This window comes from Homalodisca vitripennis, chromosome X, assembly GCF_021130785.1.
Source record: "Homalodisca vitripennis isolate AUS2020 chromosome X, UT_GWSS_2.1, whole genome shotgun sequence".
Lineage (NCBI taxonomy): Eukaryota > Metazoa > Arthropoda > Insecta > Hemiptera > Cicadellidae > Homalodisca > Homalodisca vitripennis.
In genome coordinates, this window is record NC_060215.1 from 78,989,963 (window position 1) to 79,007,863 (window position 17,901).

Consider the following 17,901-nt stretch of genomic DNA (forward strand, 5'->3'; position numbering starts at 1 on the left):
GTTATGGACAAGAACAATCACATTGTTATATCACATTGATATCTCTGAGTGACAGTGGGATAATATATTCCCACTTTCAGACTATCAGCTGGATAGAAATCCAGCTGGTGTTGCCAACTGCTGAAAACTAAATTTATGTTTTCCAGTAAGTCTTCATGGTATGTATTGTGCATGTGGGAAATTATTATCCCAAAGAATCTCAAGCGTAGTAACATAAATAAAAGTAAAAACGTGGTGGGAAATTATTCACCCAATATCGTATAAAGGGTTTTAAAGAAAGACTTGCATATCATCATCGTGAAAGGTGCCTCCTCCAAAATAGTATTGAGTGTAAAAAAACTTAATTAAAAACCCTGATCGGTACAGAATTCAACAACATTCTCGAAAGCATCCAAAATAGATGTAAAAAAGTTTCGGAAACAGACATGAAAAAAAAATCTCCAAACTTGAAAAAATTAGGCCCAAAAAATGTGATTTGCCTAAAGATGGCAAGGTGAATACGGATGCAAATAATAAAAATGTAATCAACTTCTCTTCAAAAGTCCTCAATGAAGCGGAAATATCAGTCTTATCCAAGTGTTTGAACTTTTCTGTGGTACAAAAATCGGTTAAAGGCACTGGATTTCGTAACTGGAATCGAGTCGGTTGTTTCACAGTTATCTGAGGAACAGGGTGACCGGTTTCGTTGTGAGGCCAGTCTTTTACTCAGGAAAATTCCTCCTATAAAACCCAATTTGACAATAGAGGAGAAAAAGAACATGTCGATTTTTGGGAAAGACGACACGGTCAAAATCTTACCATCCGATAAAGGCAACGCTACTGTTGTACTTGACTCAGTAGCGTATAAAGAAAAGATTGCGGAAACTTTAAATACTTGCAAATATACAGTTTTAAATAAAGACCCGACTGATTCATTTGAACGCAAAGTAGCAAACCCCTTAAGAAAACACAAAGATTTTTTTTTCAGATAAATTTAGATCTAAATTAACTCCTCAGCACTCCAAAATCCCCCATATGTATGGCCTTCCCAAAATCCACAAACCAACCATCCCTCTCCGGCCCATCATTAGTTCTCGTGATTCACCTTGCAGGGAATTGTCTAAAGTCCTCTTGGACATCTTAACGCCATTGGTAGGAAATACTGGCTCTTTCATCAAAAATTCCAGGGATTTTGTAGAGAAGTCAAAATCCCATAAAGTTGACTGAAACTGACAAACTGGTAAGTTTTGATGTTCATAGTCTATTTACAAATGTACCATTTCCAGGAACTCTCGTAATTATTAAATCATGTCTCAAAGAAGATCAAACATTAAATGATAGAACTAAACTTCCCGTGCCAGTAATTATGTAACTGTTAGAACTATGCACTCAATGCAATTATTTTGAGTTAGAGGGTAACATTTATCGTCAAGATGAGGGGATGGCAATGGGTTCTCCACTGTCTCCTATTTTTGCCAATATCTTTATGGCAGAATTTGAGCGAAAAGCTTTGGCTTCAGCTCAGTTCAAACCGAAGATTTGGTGGAGGTATGTGTATGATACCTTTGTTATTTTTTCTCGTGGAGACATTGAATTAAATAATTTTTTGAATCACATTAATAGTATTTCTCCTTCCATCCGCCTCACAATGGAATTGGAAGTGTATTAAGAGATAGGGATGTCCTTAAGACAACTGTTTTTCGAAAGATAACACACACAGGAAAATATTTAAATTATCAATCCAACCATCAAAAGTCTGTTAAAGAAGGAGTAGCCTACTCGTTGTTTGATAGAGCAAAGAGCTTGTGCTCAGATAAAGATAGATTAAAAGAGGAATTTAAGAAAGTTGAATCGGATCACAGAAGCAATGGATACCCTCAATTAGTAATAAATAAGTGCAAACGAACCACAAGAATCATTCCTGAGTCAGAAAAACAGAATAGTGATAAATTTGCGTTTATGTCAATCCCTTATGTGCCGGGATTATCGGAAAAAAATTAGAAGAGTAGGTAGAAAGTACAACATTAGAACCGCGTTTAAAACACACAACACTCTTAGACAAAGTCTCGTAAAAATAAAACCAAAAAATGGCACACAGGATTCCAAAAACTATGTTTACAGTATAAAATGTAGTTGCAATAGGGAATACATAGGCGAGACAAAAAGACCACTAAACGTAAGGATAAAAGAGCACAAAGAAAACATGAGAAAGGGTCTCACAGAAAAGTCAAAAATTGCACACCATTGTTGGTCCGAAGACCATCATATGAATTGGGATGAAGCCAACATAATACATCGGGAACCACATTTCTTCAAAAGGTAATTAATTGAGGCAACATACATAACATACATTAAATTGGTTGGGGAGACCAACCAAACAGTCAACCATCAGTCAAGATTAGGCCGCTTTGGTTGCCAATTCTAAAAAATTAACTAAAGAGAAAACCAAAAGTATCAAACGGATCAGATATTTGTAATAAACCAATGCGGAGTCACAATATGGTTTTAAGAAGTTCATCTCGCATGAACCAATAATAACGAAAGGGCCCATTCCTGTCCCCCTTCCTTTTTATTTCCGCCATATTGTTTTTGTCTGCCGTGACGATTACCATTGGCTAGCGCCCTCTGGTCAGTCGTAGGTGGTTAGTAGACGAATGAAGACGTATTGTGACCTGTATTCCGTATTTTAGTTTTAATGATTAGTGTTGTGTATAGTTTTTTATTAAGTGCATGTTTATAGAGTTAATGAAGTTGACAAACAACATGTTGGTTGTGATTCCTGACCTAGGCGTGCCATAACGCTTTGGTAAGATTTGTTTATTTTAACCTAGTTTGTAATTATGTATTAGGTTAGTTCTTTACCCGAATAAGAGATCAGATTGCAGATCTCGAAACGTAGTGTTACTGATTTCTTGTTTCACTGAACGATGGCAAATGTCCGGAAAAATCATGTTTCCTTCATTACCCTTCCATCATCAAAAATAACCTTCGAACAAAGAAGCTCAGGACAAATTATACAATTCCATCATTATACTTATGTAAAAGTTATATCTGATTGATTGAAAATAAATAATGTCCACGTTTTTACAAATACTACGTTATGTATATAAGTATTTTTGTCTTGTAATTTTTCACTGTAACAATTAATTCTGGAGATGCCAAGCGGATACATAGACAGATATATAATCAGATAAAAATGAAATTGATACACAAATAATGATTCATGGAACTCATTTTTTTCTATGTGCAAATGAAGTATAATGCAAAATTTTAATTCTAAGGAAGAAATATTTTTGAAAATATCTTGACACAGGACTCATTTAAAGTTTTGTTCATTAAGTCAGGTTTGTACCAGTGTTCATATATAACCTGTTACAGTGGGCCAAGGAATCAATAGTGTGCTACACAAGAGTGTGCTGAAATCAAATCTTGTCGCCGACTAGTAAATTAAAATTTCCACTCTTTAATTTTGTTTACTATTTACTACTAAAATTTCATATGATTGCATTCAGCTGTTTATATAATCTTTTATTTTCCAGATCTCGTAGTGTGACATCACCGATCATCAACTCAATGGTCCTTACATGGAAATGAAGCTTCATGAAAAACTTTGAGTATATAAGTAAATTAATTTATTGTGCGGACGGACAGACAAAAACGAGGTTCTACCGCTGACTTTTGCTTTGTCTTAATTTATAGGAATAGCATTGACAGCATTATAGCAATACAGCTTCCACATGATTATTTTTTCCAAGCTTTTCTTATTTTAATTTAATATAATAACTGTTGACTAATTAGTTTCTTCTCCATTTCAAAACCGGTTCACCTTTTAAATTATACGTTTCAATTCAATTTATGGGTGGGCTCTTGTGTAACTAAAAGAATAAAAGGTTTTACTCGATCATTTCTAGTGTGACTAATAGTATATTCAACTACTGATAATGGTTTGTTCTAAATTAATATATTAGTTTGAACGAATGGTTTTTTTTCAGTTTAGTGACTTTTTGTTAAGAAATAGGCACAAACTATTATCAAAATTATCTGGCGTTAATTCGAGATTTTATGTTTAAATGCCCTCCAATGCTAATTCAGACAATAAAATAGGAGATACACCTTGAGTGATTCTTCTCCTAATCTAAAGTGAGAGCAGATGTAGTTTTCTAAAATTGCAAGAAAACTGAGTAAAGTAACAGCCGAATCAATTCAATCGAGCTTACTCGACTAATGTAAGCCAGCCTTAATGCTCGTAACCACTCAGCCCCATGTTAAGTTGCTAGCTGGACACTGCTAAAGTAGAGTTTTGTAGACAACTAATTTTTTACATTTAGATAGTCTATTGAAATATTTATGTAGATGTATTAGATCCTGATATATTTTTAAAATTTTTTCATATGGGTAATGAAATATTTTTTTTTGTTCCCAGAAATACTGCTAAAACTTTATCAAATTGTATGCGATTGTTTTAAATAATCTGGTAAATATTCATTTTTATACTACTTCTGTACAAGACAAAATTAGATCATTCATAAAGATCTTGACAGTTAGGGCATTTTAAAAGTGATTTTTGATGCACATGACCGGTAAAAAACAACATAATTAATTTTTTCGCACCACAGTTTGAAATTACTAATAATAAAAGTAAGTTAAAACTTGTCAGTAGATAGGGCCAAACACACAAAAAGACTAGTAAAAAATTGTATTCTGGCGGTTTACGGATCCTATTTTATTTTGAGTACGAAATCGAATAGAAAAATATCACTATATAGCCTTACTGCAGCTGTAAGTAGGTAAGAAAATTGCATTAACGAAGTGTATCTTTGCATTAATAAGGGGGATAGTATTACTTGTATGTGAAATACAATAATTTTTAAGCCGTAGAGCATAAATTTATGTTATAAACCGTTTAATAATTTAAATTTTAAGATTAGTCGCATTAACGTTTTTTTTAAAAATAATGCCAGCTTCCACATGGCCAAGCAATTGTTATTTTAATTTAAAATAATAAATTTATACTAATTAGTTTGAAATTAGTTTTTCCCTTTAAAAACCGGTTCACGTTTTAAATTATACGTTTTATTCAACTCTCGATGTCGAACACTTTGGAAATCACGTCAGAATTCGGGAGAGTCAAGAAATAAAAAAACTGTGATCATCCAGAAATTAAAGAAGTAAACAATTCTAGAACTATTGGAATTGTTTCGTACTATAAATAAAGTTTATTAATAAGAGTAATCAGGTATAAATGGTTAAACCAGACAGTATTGGGCATTGATGAAGTATGTTTCTTTCATTAAAGACAGCGTGGTACACGTAGAGGCATTTTAGCCTCTGACAGGCAAAATTTATTTGCTAGTCATACAATCAACTGTACTGATTGTATGACTAGCAAATAACTGTACTCTGAACAGTGTGCTGAAAGTTTAAATTAAACAAAATATTTCATTCACAGACCTATAAATAAAGGCATATTGGCTTGTTGAGCCAACCATTTTGTTCTCCATTCGTGGCGTATTCACATTTTGTATTTAAATAACACATTAAATATTTTACGGCATTAACGTCTTCTGCTCCTGAATAAAAATATATATTGTTTAAAGGGGTGCAAATTACAAATAACTCTTTTTTTATAAGTGATATGTAAATGTTAAATTGTTATATTTGAATAATTCGATTCTTGTTATCTACGATTTTTTAGGATTTTCTATGTTATCATCTCCCGAAAAATCTGAGTTTACTACGGTCACACCAGTTTAGTAAAGCACTAAAAGCCGTCCCGTACAGTACGTTTCACTGGCTCACGGATAATCATGGCGTCCATTACTCAATCGCTGTGGGATAATGCCGCTAGTTAGTTTTGAAAATAAGATACGTAGTTGCCGATTGTGGATAACGTGAGCAGTAAAAATATATTTGTTCTTTTCTAAATGGTCATCGTGTCCTTTTAGAGTGAGAGTACGAGTTTATAGAGTAGGTAATCACTTTTATTTGTTGTAATCAGAAGTTACCTCGTGGTATACAACTATTACGTACACACTAAATTATGAAGTATTGCTTACGTTAGTTTTCCTCATTCTTTAAACCTATTTTAGTTTTTTTGCACTAAGTGTTCGTGCGTTTAAAGTTTGTTTATATGTTAGCATTATCTTAAAACTTACTTTTATCCACATCGGTAATGAGACTCACGCTATTAAGCTATTGCAATAGTCCTACGTAACAAAACAATATAAGGTTTGAGGTGATGCAATGGAAAATAATTAATCACAACATTAAAAATGAATCCCTTTTTTAAGATGAATTTACAATATTTGTTTTTATTGTCGAGTTGTTTTCAAGCTAGGAGTAATAGCTGGAATTATTTTTTGATCAGACTATCCAGAACTTGATTTTTTTTATAGGTACTACTTTGAGGCATGTCCAGCCATCGATGATGCCCGGTGGCATGTCTGTCAGCCTCATAAACTTCTGTTTTTAGAAGGTATAAATTAACAAAAACGTCTTTTTGTGTCAAAATTCCCATGATTACAGCATTACTGTTATTTTATCTATCCAAAGATGGTGTAACGGTGGAATTCAGTAGCAACCAGTACGATCATAAAAAGATCATGTGGCGCCCGTAGAACAATGAAATATTACTTCACGCGAGAAAAGTAGTTTCACTTTTAGTTTTTTATAACTTCTCTATTTGTCATTGCTGCCCGTTGAAACCCATACTGTTTTGTTCAGGAGGACAACAGCAGTAGGGTAACAATGCAGAACTCGTCTTTGGCCACTTCGGCAGCTAAGCTCACAATTAGCTTTTACTCCAATGTTTGATAATATAAACATGGTGTAAATATTTCAATATTTATTGTATTAAATGTATTTTAGATCTATTATTCATTAATATATGTATATTTTACTACACCTATTAACGTGTTGTTTTAATATTTTTAATTAATATTAAATAAGTTAAAGTAGATATGTAAAGTGAATTGTTTAATGTCATGTCAACAAAAGCCTCTTTCGGAGTTTTCGTGGAAACGCTTCAATGCGTAAGTTGATATAAAAATACAATGATAAATTAATATCCATTAACTGTTTAGTTTTTCTCAGTTTCACATGCTTTCGTTTATTTAGTGTTGCACATTACGTAATTCCTCGTAATTAATTTTACTTTCTGGCTTACTTGCGTTTTATAAGATAAACTACATATTTTTCAATGCAACTTCTCACTACGGACCTTCCAACTTTTAGTTGCCCCTGTATAGCCGTCATGAGAAGGTTTTTTACGTCTGCGTAGTAAAGCAACAATGAGTTGTTTTTACAAATGTCAATTTATAGTCATATGTTATAGAACAATACTACTGTCACTTATACATTACGAACAACTATTTGTAATCTTATCTTGTCAAGAATTACATCGTATTACGTAGTAAGTGACGTGAGAAAAAAACTTGCAATAGTAATAATTACTATAATTCTATAATGTTTTAACCAAGTATTGTTTCATATGTTTATAAAGTGTCTTTCATACTACTTTTTTGAACATTCGGAAATTTGTTATACTGTACATCCAATAAATATGCATAGGTTTCAGTTTTACGTAATAAGCTAAGTAAGATTGTAGGATGGAATTTGGGAATAGACATAATTAAACTATTCTAAAACAAATATTTAATCTAAATAAGTTACAAATTTGGTGCAAAATCGCATAATATTTTATAACTTTGGAAACTATTAATGAAATATAAAATTACTTGTCTTCTAAAAAAATTAAAACTCTCATAAATCACAAAACATATTATTATCAGTAGAGTACAATTATATATACTATTTACTTTTAAAAAGGTACGACATTAGATCAAAGTTTGTACAAACATAAAGACTTTTAGTAAGGTTGTTTTAAAATTATTAAAATTATTCTTATTTCTACTTGGCCATTGGTGGACCACTTTAAACACTTACAATATGTTTCTGTGTGACTGAAGTTTTTACAAATTGATATGAACACATCTGCAGAATAGCATAAGACGAAAATAAAGTACACAATTTTATTGCATATCTGACTACCTATATATACAGTATATTTTTTCTTTTTCAGAATTAATTTTTTTATCTAAAAGTTTCAATATGTTGTCATTTAAATAACACAGTTTCAGTAATACAAGATATATTCTTAAAACAATTATAAATTCACTTCCAGCAGTACAGTACACACTGGTCAACTAGGCGGGAAGGTTCTGGTTTGAATTGTACAGATCCTTTGATCAGTCCTTTCCTTCTTCTTTCAAACAATCTGTACTATCTCCTGTAACAAACGTAACGATTAATTAATGCAGTTTTTGTCCTTAAGTATTATCACATACAGTAATTTAATATTGGTTAAACTTTTATAAATTCCACAAACCGACAGCTAAATTGCTTTTTAATTTGGTAATAGCCATGCAAAAACTAACGGAGTGGTAATTATTTTAACATTTTCATATATAGCAGATTAATTGTGCATGTAAAAACCCTGAGACGATTGTGTTGGGGTGCCTAAAAAACTCAAATTATTGGTTTACCACGTATACTGGTGAATTTGGTCTGATAAACACAGATTAGACGAATTCTTCAAATATAAAAATGCCATGTATCGCAACGTATCGTTTACCGTATGTATTTAAAAAAATAGACGATTACCAGTTGTGTACATTTCGTACACATATATAAATATAGATAGGAATAAAGAACATTCGGTTATCATGCCTTACTCATTGACCAACTCATATCTTAACACCCAATTGGCTTATCCAGCCTAGAAGTTTATATCTTTGAAAACATACATTAATTAATCGGATAATTTAAATATCACATAAAATTTGCTGAAATTTAGAAAATGGAACATTTTAAAAGTCATTATAGGAGAATAGGTGCACAGATTAATGCAGTTTTTAAAACACTCATGTCGAAAGTTACGTGTCAGATTGTGCCGCATAAGATGAAAGTCTTGTTTGAGAACATCCCAAATTGTTATTAACATGCAAGGGAAAGCCATTAAAACACGGTTATCCTCTAATAGAGATGATATATTAAGATTTTATTGATGCTATCTAAAAAATGTAAGAATCGTTAAAAACCAGAGAAAGTCAAAATTCAATTGTGTACAATCGGTAGACTACTATGCGTTTATGGTGTGGAATACATTTCGGAGATAAAACAGTTTAAACCTACACAAATGGGTGAACCCATTAAGGCATACGAAACGTCAATATATGAAAAATTAGGCTTTAGCGGAACACAGTTTTTAAATAAATCATGCAATAGACTTCGACCAAACAAATTTACTTGCGAACATTACTTATTTCAATGAAAGTCAATACACTTTTAAAAATATATAGTTTATTGATGATTGAAAAAATATGAAGAACCTATATGAACAAAAACAAAACTTCATAATAACCTATAGATGAAATACCACAATTTGTTGATATACGTAAATGTTACAAAAAACATGCGATCAAGTAACATCTATGGATAATTAACAAATACAATAATATAATGCATATAAATATAAACGAAAATATTAACTTTTTAAAATTTTTTAGTTTTCCTTGTACGCTAATAATTATAAATTAATTGGGTCAACATAAATACCTTACAAACAGCTATAAACAATAATTAATTAACAATAGACAACACACGTATCAAGAATAAACTATATACAATAATTTAATCACGAAACAAATATAGGCTATGAACAAAAAAATCAACAAAAATAGTTCTAGAAAGACAATTATATTAGCTACTACAACAACAAGTAACGTAGCTAATATAATACAGTTTTCCATTCCTCTTAAATGATTTCGGACTATTTTAGGGTTTCTCAGTTAGGGAACCTTAGTATTAAAGTAGGTTATACTGTAGTTTGAAATCATAAGTTGTAGTACTACACCAACCAGTATATTTTAGTTAGCTTTTTACTGTTTCAGCCCGTTTCAGAGATTTGGGTTCAAATTAAATTTTCAGCTCAGACATTATTTACCTAACAAAACATATATAAGAAAATATGTTAAAACGCTTTTGTGAAGTTAACTATGGGGAAGTACAATTATAGAGGTCTAACACATGAAATTAACCACATATAACACACACTTAACATATCGGAAAAGCTTTTGCAGTTATAAGCAAAGTACTCTAACCGTCATGTAAATTGTGTGTTAAAATGTATGGTATAGTAACTATAGGTAATCCGTGATTAAATTCATAATAACCTGATTCTAAATAAATTATAAATGTTTAAGTATTTCAGCAGTTTAAGAAATTTTATATTTTATCTACATTTTTATACTTCTCCTAACGTTATCTAATAGATTTCGATTGAAATCAACTTATCTGGAAATCATATTCGTGGTCTGTAATATAACCTAAAACTGAAATTTTTAAATATCACTATAGACGAGTTCAATAAAGCAATTTTATCCACAAATTAAATGCAGTACAGTATATGACAGTAATACTAAACACACGAAAATTTGAAAGTCACGAATTCACTTTTTAGTATTATCAATAGCTTTATTTAAGCTATAAGCTTTGTATATATTGTTTCGTTTCAAATTAATATAACCTAGTAATACCATTCCGCGGATGAAATTGTACAAATTTTATTTTAAAAGTGCCTTGAAGAAGAAAGTTAATTAAAATTAACTTAGTTCATTCATAAATTTATCGTTAATATTTTCCACATTTTGAAATGACTATGATTTAATTGTTGCACTGAACTAAGATGAGATTTAGTAGTAAACAAACCAGCTTAACAGCTGTATTGTTAACATTAAACGAGGTCAATAGAGGCCTACTACATCGTTCTTACAATAGATGAGTGACATTATTGAATATGGTGAATGATTACAACAATGGCAACCATATTTTCAGACCATTTCCTTACATAAAAAATGCATATGAATTGACGGGTACAGTCGTAGGCAGAAAACACAAAGGGAACATGAAAGGAATACTCAATATATCAACGTCACCTCATAAGCCTACCCAACAAAGCTATTATCACCGGTAGTGTAGATTTGTTAAATGTATTACCCTTGTAATAGCTTCCTGTTTTCCGCAGTAATCTGTATAAACAATGTTACTACATTTAGCGTTACAGCAACAGCCCAGTATTTCTTCATGGCATAACCGTTCACTGAATACTAGAATATATAAAACGCATATTCATTTGACTTCGTAGTTATAATTTATATACATGTTAAATTATTTCATATTTGATATAAATAAACTAGCTCTTTCTCTAACAGTAACATATGTGTCTATATTTTAAAACAAATATCATGTTATATAATTAGATCGTCATTCCAAGGTGAGGCAATAGAAGCTTTAATATTTTAATTGGGTTTAAAAACATTTAAAATGTTAAAAATTGTTTTTATTCGTGTTAAAATGTTTTGAAATAAATATATTTTTAAATAACCGTGCATGTGATCCAATTTTTTATATTTTAATTAATGGACCTGTAAAACTGTAAAACTTTCTACTCTGATTACAATAATCGAAGTTGGGGTATGTGGTAAGTTTATTATAAGATAGTGATGTGGCAGGAGGAACACTTTAAACTGGATAGAATAGGGTGGTAAAATAGATGTCTTTACATCCATTCTTGTGTACATTATTTTATGAAAATGTTTTAGACGTGTTTTAAAAGAATTCACTAAAAGCAAAGGAATTCATTCGAAAAATTCTAGGTCTAGTAATTACTATAACACCAACTTTCAAACTCAGTAATAATAACATACTACTAGTACTAGTACTTTGATATTTATTCTCACATGAGGATATTAATACTGAAATGTTACAGGCACATCATGAAAATCAAACCCAGTAGGTTGAAAACCTTTTATAGAGTGTTATACAAATTTAAGATGGGCTGAAACGAAATATTTAAACAAATTTCTGCAATGCTATGGTATGATTTGTTTATTTTAACATAGATTTCAACAATATGTTAGGTTATTTATTCACATGAAAAATAGATCAGGCTGTAGATCTCAAAACTTAGTCTTACTGATTTCTTGTAAGACTGAACCTTGGAAAATGTCAGTTTTCTTCCCAATTTGTTTATGTCAACAACAAACGCAAAACAAACAATTAGGGTTGTACATTTAGTCACTTAGTACAACAAGAAGAAGAGATCCTTCGCAGCACTTGGTTATCTTGGTAAATTAATTCTCAGTCACTCTGTATATGTCATGTCCATCAATACATTTGTAAGTATTTAAATTACCTACCAGATCCCAAAGATGAAAGAGATCCTGCCACACTGTTGCAGTTTCCCTCGAAGGCGTAATATCGAAGGTCATCCGGAGGCGGAGGGACCAAATCGATATCCAAGCGCATCTCTTGGCGGGCTCCTTCTATCAGTTCGGGCACTGCAAATTATTGGATGTGTTATGAGAGTAGTAGAAAGAATTTTATTGGTTTCATCATATTAAGATACCAAAGTAAATCAATACAAAAAATTAAATCTCCAATTTCTAATCCGTCGCTATCCAGTGGGAGATGAGCTACAGTGATATAACATAAATTACATTAAAACTATTATATCAAAGTTTTACATTTATCAGCCCAAACATGCAAAGAATCTTCACACGTTGAACTAACCATATGTTGTAACTCTGTTTTGCAATGAAAAGCAGTAATTAGTACGTATGGTCCACGGAATCGGATTTTAAGTCTATGGCCATTCTATTTTTATCAGTATCATAGACCGTGTACTATACTGACTGTCCTCCTTATCCTGTTCGAAAGGATCATCTGAAAGGCCAATGAGGATGAAGGGAATAAGGTTAAAATCAGGATCGTCTTCTTCTTTTTTTAAAATTATGTAACAAAACTTTTACTAAATAACGCAAACACTGTGCGCAAACAAATGCATAAAAATATGTTTCTCAAAATTTTAAACTGACTATATGCCATGTTGTAAGATTGCTAGATAGAACTGCAAAAGCTTTTATTTTTTAAATTATATTGTTAGTTTATTTCTTAAAAAGCGTTAAATGAAACAATAATAATTCTGAATATTATTAAATAATATTTACTACATGTTATGGAGTTAATATGAGGCAATGGTACATGTATTTTGGGCAGCACCGCTTTAAGCAAACGTTTTTCAAACTGGTTCTCATATAATTATGTCATGTTCAGTTTTTAATGCGAATATTGACAATTGTAGGATAAGTAATTGAGAATTCACCTTGTAATCTAGACTTAGGTTCTCGTTTCAGATTCTCGCTTCTGCTAATCTCTCCAAGCGGCAGGAGATCTACAGCGTTTAAATCGTCCTCTCCTCCACCTTCGTCACGGTAACTGATTATGTTTTCTCGAACGTCGTCTTCGTTTGGTTTCTTGATGGTTGCCACACGTCTTCGGGTGAAGGCCACGAACAGCACCAAAAATACTGAAATAATAAAATATAAGTCAACAAAATAAGCATTTATAATGAAAAATCCATATCTTTTGTATATCTACGCTCGTAATGTTATTACTACGTAAGTAAATAAAAAAACCTATTTAAGCTGGCCCATTCTCTTACTTTTTAAGATTCTACTAAAATCGTTATTCCGTTGTTTATTTTAAACAGCCCACTCTTATCATAAAAGGTTCTGTCAAATACTTTGTCATAATGTTATCAACAAATACTTTGAAAGTGGAGTGTAGTATACGGTTGAAAACCAAATGTGGAAATAATTAACATTGAAGGAGTTTATTATTAAAAACTGATTGCGTTTTGGAAAATTACATTGATTGCTCGTGCCGGCTCTCTGTTTCCGTTATATTAACATTACTTAAACGCTCTATCTATCTTATTGTAGTAGATTAGTGATCCCATCGTATCCCAGGTAAATGCAATAAGTATGAGGGATAAACCAATAACGTAGAATTGGTTTTGGAAGAAAGAAAACTAACTCATCTCACTCGACCTGATGTGTTTACGAGATGGATAGTAACTGCTGTAAATTGTGTACTATCTTTAATCTCATAGTAAATCTGTTAAAGTGAGGATATTTTAGATATTCAAGACGTATAAGAAAGATTCTGTAAAATAAAAGAATGTAATAAACCATTGCTGTATTAAAAAGCCATCGAATTTAAATTTTATATTTCAAACGACTGTTTTGGATGTAATTAGTTACAAAAAACTTGATGTTCTTTTCTTATAAAAATCTTTTACAAACAAGGTCTGGCTTCATTTAGTAAATTTTTACGCTTTTTTGCAATTATTTCAGTTTTTATTTCATCTTTAGTCTTGATCTTATTATTGGAGTATCTGTCTCTACCTGAATGGTTACTTCATGTCTGATCCTAGCGTTAATTAGTCTGAACCTCGCGGCAATACAGTGAGTGATTTCGTGGAAGTGGACTAATATACAGGCTTGAAGACAGTATGTAGCCATCCAGCAATAAATAAGTACGATACGTGAAATAATTATATCGTGATCTTTTGCTAACTTAAAAATTTGGAATAGGGCCATTCCTCCAGATATTATAGGAGTTACTATTATAACACAAATGAGTGCAGTGAACTTTACTGTCATCCAACATTTTGATGGTGTTAGTTGCAACCTGTAGTCAACTCTTTCCAGAGTTACGCCTATATCGAGGAACATTGTATACCTCCTGGCACAGCTGTAGAAACTATAAAAAAATAACTACTTCCGTCAACATTGTAGTCATAATAAGTACCAAGTAAACATTGAGATTGGTATTGGGATTTGAAAATATTACGAAACCTTTGGTTAAAATTACGTAAATAACAAACCTCAGTAGCCCTGTTTGTAGTATAGTCTTAGTCAAGCCCTAACAGAACACTGCTGGAGAAAACGTCAGCCTCTTGCCTGTGGCTGATTCCGGCGTGTATTTCAGTGGGAACCCCATACATACTTGATACATATACAGAGATATTTTTGAGAGAACACACATGCTGATATATTTACGTCGAAATGTAGCACTAGGTTAGGAATTAGTTGTCATCCGATATTTGCATGTAAATTGAAAATGAAGCTCATTTTGTTATATCATAAAAAGCTTATACACCATTCCTTTAAAAATTATAGTTGTTTGTAATATATAAAAAAATATGGTTGCCTGTAAAGTCGGTTTTACGGGCGAAGATTTTACGTGACAACGTCTTTTTCTCGGTAGAATATTTATTGATATGAATATTATTAAATTGCACAATAGGAACAAGGAATTGAATGAAAATAAGAATTGCACAAATTTTAACTATAGAAATATATTTTGTTTACTAAAACATTGTACATAATTTGAAATTAATTAAAATTTGTTATTGTAAATGGTAAAGTTGAATAAAACATTTACTAAAATTGGAATTTGAAATTCTTGCTAAACACAGTTAAATTCTAACTTCGCGCGTGGTGATTGGTCGGTTTAGTTCGTTTGTTTGGTCGCACTGTTATGACAGGTTAGAGGTTATAATTTGTTATTTTAAATGTTTGACTAGCAATACGCGCTGTTTCTTCTCAATCGACTGAATTACGATTGATTGCAGAGTGATTTAAACTAATAATTTACTTAACGCTATCAACATTTGTCAATAGTATGACATAACCTATAAACTCAGTTTCTCAACTTTTGTGTCAATCTAACAATTAATCAATCAATCATAGTTTACGATAATGAAATATCAGTGTACAATTATTTACCTTTATTGTTGTAGTTGTTGTAAATGACGAATCTAAGCACTCCCCATTTTCACGAATAAACATAGTTATCTGCTTTATCCCGTGCGGCGGACCCACAGTTATCTGCTTTATCCCGTGCGGATCCCGTGCGGCGGACCCACTGGACGGGCATCGTAACGTTACCGGGCGTTACACTTTTTCATGAGTGACTCCGAGCCGCAACCTAATTTAAGACGTTGTCACGTCAAAAAAATACTATATTTTATCTCAATTAAATCATGACTGACAATCATGTTTCATTCAAGGTAAACTACCAGTGCGATTACTCATTATATTTGTAAATTTTGTTTCCCCTGAAAGGAAAAGTTCTTATTTTTCGATAAGGTGATAAGAGCCTTTCTTGAACATTTTTTAAATAATTTAGAATTGTTCACACCATTGATATCAAGTACGAAAGATCACCCTATGAAACTGTAGCTATTTTATCATAGTTCATTTGCAATGATACCAGTACAGTTTATAGCACGTTATGTAATATAAGTGTACCATATATAAGTGTTTAGTAACTCCAAAGCGTTGTTATAGGCAAACCTACTACTAAGAGTACAACAATTTCATTTCTCTCTTACTTGCCTGAAATCAAGATCGACATGTGCCCTATTGGTTTCCGAAAGGTAGATGTAAATTATAGGAAGCAGTGGCAGACCATGGTTTTAGGGTTTTATACATCCTTTCGAATAACAGAAAAAACCTTTGACTATGTCTAAAATGAACCCAACTAAAAATGTAGACAGATTGCAATGTTAACAGGCAATAACTCTTTCTTATTACATAGGATTTTTGGCTTGGGTAATCAAATCCAGTACTTGAGTAATCAATACCCGTATTGAATTGAGTAATTATGAGATCTCTACGTTATGCAACAAGGGTAAAGAGTCTGTGGAATAATGTCTTAACTGACGAGTCATATTAAGCGTCACGTAAGCGTTAGGCGTCCTTCAAGAAGAAGAGAGTGAACCCGAAGTGAAGCAAAACTTCTTCTATTTTCTCTTTCGTAAATTTAGCGTTCTTGCAGTACTTTCCATCCTAAATGGCATTTGAAGTTATTTAGTTTTAAACCTGGAAGGTTTTAATGACTCGTATACTATAAGTAATGCATATTAATACCCCACGGATTTTACTTAGTAATATTGGAGAAAAACGGTACCCTGTTTTTTTTTTGTATATTAAACAGTGGTGTGTTCTCTCTTAGACTTGTCTGCCATTAACGTTTGTAAGTATTGATCTCGCTAATACAATGTTGTATTATTGGGACTGTTAAAATACTTTTTTCTTTACGAATTAGTCTGTATTGTCAAAAAAACATGATAACACTTTTTCTTATACTCCCCATTTAAAGCTGTATTCATTTACAGTATAATGTTATTCAATTTATTGTACAATATAGGTAGTAATTGAAACGTAGGAGAATGTTTAAAAGATTCTTTCTTAAACGTATTACCTTTAGGGTAGCGTAGCTTTAATAATTATTTTATATTATTTTTATAGTATTTGATTATTATAAACTATATAAGAAACAAGTAATGTACTAGTATCTATAATTGTAAACGGTTTTCTTATATTTTATGACATCGGTATTTTAAATAAGTGCTATCAATTATCTCTTATAATTGTTCTTACTTTCGATATAAAAGCTTAAATCAGATATAGGCTTTCAAGAGTTTAGGGCCTATACGTTAAGACAAAATACCCCAAAATTTCCTCAGCAGTAACATCAGGCACCTTTCTCTTACGTCCCTGATATGCTAAGCATCCGAAGTAACAAATAAATCAACTTTTCAAAGTAAAGATGCTATGGAACCACTTATTTGAGAAAAACTTCAAACACTTACCCCCCCCCCCTTAATAACACATATAAAATTAATTGTGTGACTTAAAGGAAACTGTTTAGTTTCAGTTCCCTTTTAAACTGCCACACAATTTTAAATTCATTGATATTAGTGAAATTTAAAAAAGATTCGGAATTGTATTTATAAAACCTTTGTAATTTTCAATTGATTTAAGTAGAACTTTAATTTACGAAATAAAAGTCAATTATAGGTAAACAACCGTAATTTCTACGTTGTCGCGTTACTCCCCCCCCCCACTGACGACGTGTCTATTGCGTTTTAGTATTCATCTAAAAACAGTCTGAACTTATATGTTGTGATCCAATAATTATTGTTCATAGCGATTTTTAGAAGTAAATTGT

General features: G+C 31.6%; 1 protein-coding gene across 1 annotated transcript in view; it reads right to left on the bottom strand.

Annotated features, from left to right (window-relative positions):
• Window positions 1-6,698: 6,698 nt before the first annotated feature.
• The window catches only part of LOC124369485 (putative neural-cadherin 2), a 119,181-nt gene continuing 107,978 nt past the window's right edge, over window positions 6,699-17,901 (bottom strand). The window contains 3 exon segments of the mRNA XM_046827498.1: window positions 6,699-6,757; window positions 12,237-12,377; window positions 13,202-13,405. Of these exon segments, the coding sequence (XP_046683454.1) occupies window positions 6,699-6,757; window positions 12,237-12,377; window positions 13,202-13,405 (404 nt within the window).